Consider the following 1,465-nt stretch of genomic DNA (forward strand, 5'->3'; position numbering starts at 1 on the left):
TACTGATACTGATTCTCATTCCAGCACTTTGAAGCCATTCACTCCATTTAACTAGCCCAAGAAGGCTTCCTGGAGGAGGCGAGGTGGAGAGGCTGTGTCTGTCTGGAGGAGAGAGGCAGATTAGCCAGAGGGCTCCAGGGACTGGGTAGGAAAACAAAGGGAGGCTCTCTCCCGGTGGGCTATTGTTCCCAGAGGCAGAGGCTGGCCAAGGTGACCTGTGCACTCCCAGGCACTGGATGTAGCCCCAGAACTGACAGTGGGGTTGGAACCTGAGATACGCTGCTGACCCCTCCCTCTTGCTCTGTCCCACAGGATGACTGGGCGCTTGGCCGCTGACATGGGGGCCCGGCCGGGCCGGCAGCCAGAAGGAGCCTGATGGGTGCTCGGCCTCCCCAGACCGATGCCGCCCAAAGGGAAGAGTGGAGGGCCCTCTGCACAGGCGCCCGCCGGCGCGCGGGGCTGGCTGCCGGAGCTGCGGTCCCCCGCGCTGTGCTGCGCCTGCGGTCTGTGCGTGCTGCTGGCGGGCGTGAACGTGACCCTGGTGGGCGCCTTCGCCTCCTTCCCGCCGAAGCACTACGCGCCGCTGGTGGTGGGGCCGGCACTGCTGGTGGTGGCGCTGGGCCTCTTCGCGGCCTGCTGCGCGTGTAGCCGCCGGGGCCCCGGGGCCCGCCCGCACTCAGCGGCCGCCAAGGGTCCGCGCCGGGGCGGCAGCGGCGCCGGGCCGGTGGCGCTGGAGATGGAGAGCAGCGAGCGCACGGCGCAGGACACCACGGCCATTCAGCTCAGCCCCGCCGCCTCGTCCGCGTCCTCCAGCCACTCCAGCCCCGGCCCCGACCCCGGCCCCTTCGCCCTGGACGCCTCCGCGCCTGCGGCCGCCTATACGCCGCGCACCAACGGGGACCGCCTCATCCTGCCCCGGGAGCGTGCCGCCCCCTAGCGGCCGGGGTCTCGGACTCTCCTGGCCCAGGTCCCTCCATTCAGTGCCAAGTAAGAACAAACAGAAGACAAGAAAAGGACATTTACATAAGGTTCGGGTGCTGTGCACACGTGGCCTCATGTGTCCCATCTCTGGGACTGTTAGGGGGAGAATGGGTCGAGGCATGCCCCTCACCCCAGGAGGGGGCAGCTCCTTGGCCCTTTAGGTGGAGTCTGCTGGGCCCTACATTACTTCACTCCCAGACTTAATGAAACTGGGCCCCTGGACCTCGAGTCCCTTAACACCACTACCCAGGGCATTTGGGCACTGGGAACAAAGCCACTCTGAGAGGGACTAACTACCAGGGGTGGGAGATAGGGGGAGAAGGGGAGGAATATCAGCCCGGCTGTCTCCTGTCCCTACACACTGAAAGGTCACCAGCTCCCCCTTCTGCTCCTCCCCGCCCTCCTCATCTCCACTCCATGACCTTTTGGGATTAGTTGAGGAGGATGGAGGTTCTGATTTGAGCTAGGATAGTCCCTGAGGTAG

The 1,465-nt window shown here is 65.3% G+C and overlaps 1 protein-coding gene across 1 annotated transcript; it reads left to right on the forward strand.

Annotated features, from left to right (window-relative positions):
- Positions 1–388: 388 nt before the first annotated feature.
- Positions 389–937, forward strand: TMEM275 (transmembrane protein 275). The gene has a single exon (XM_028142251.2). It carries the CDS (start codon positions 401–403, stop codon positions 935–937), a length of 537 nt encoding a protein of 178 aa, XP_027998052.1. The 5' UTR covers positions 389–400.
- The last annotated feature ends 528 nt before the right edge of the window (positions 938–1,465 follow it).

The sequence above is a fragment of the Eptesicus fuscus genome, chromosome 9, assembly GCF_027574615.1.
Source record: "Eptesicus fuscus isolate TK198812 chromosome 9, DD_ASM_mEF_20220401, whole genome shotgun sequence".
Classification (NCBI taxonomy): domain Eukaryota; kingdom Metazoa; phylum Chordata; class Mammalia; order Chiroptera; family Vespertilionidae; genus Eptesicus; species Eptesicus fuscus.

What these genes read in the sequence shown, in the direction of transcription:
- TMEM275 (XM_028142251.2), top strand. Translation starts at nt 401, where the DNA reads ATGCCGCCCAAAGGGAAGAGTGGAGGGCCCTCTGCACAGGCGCCCGCC.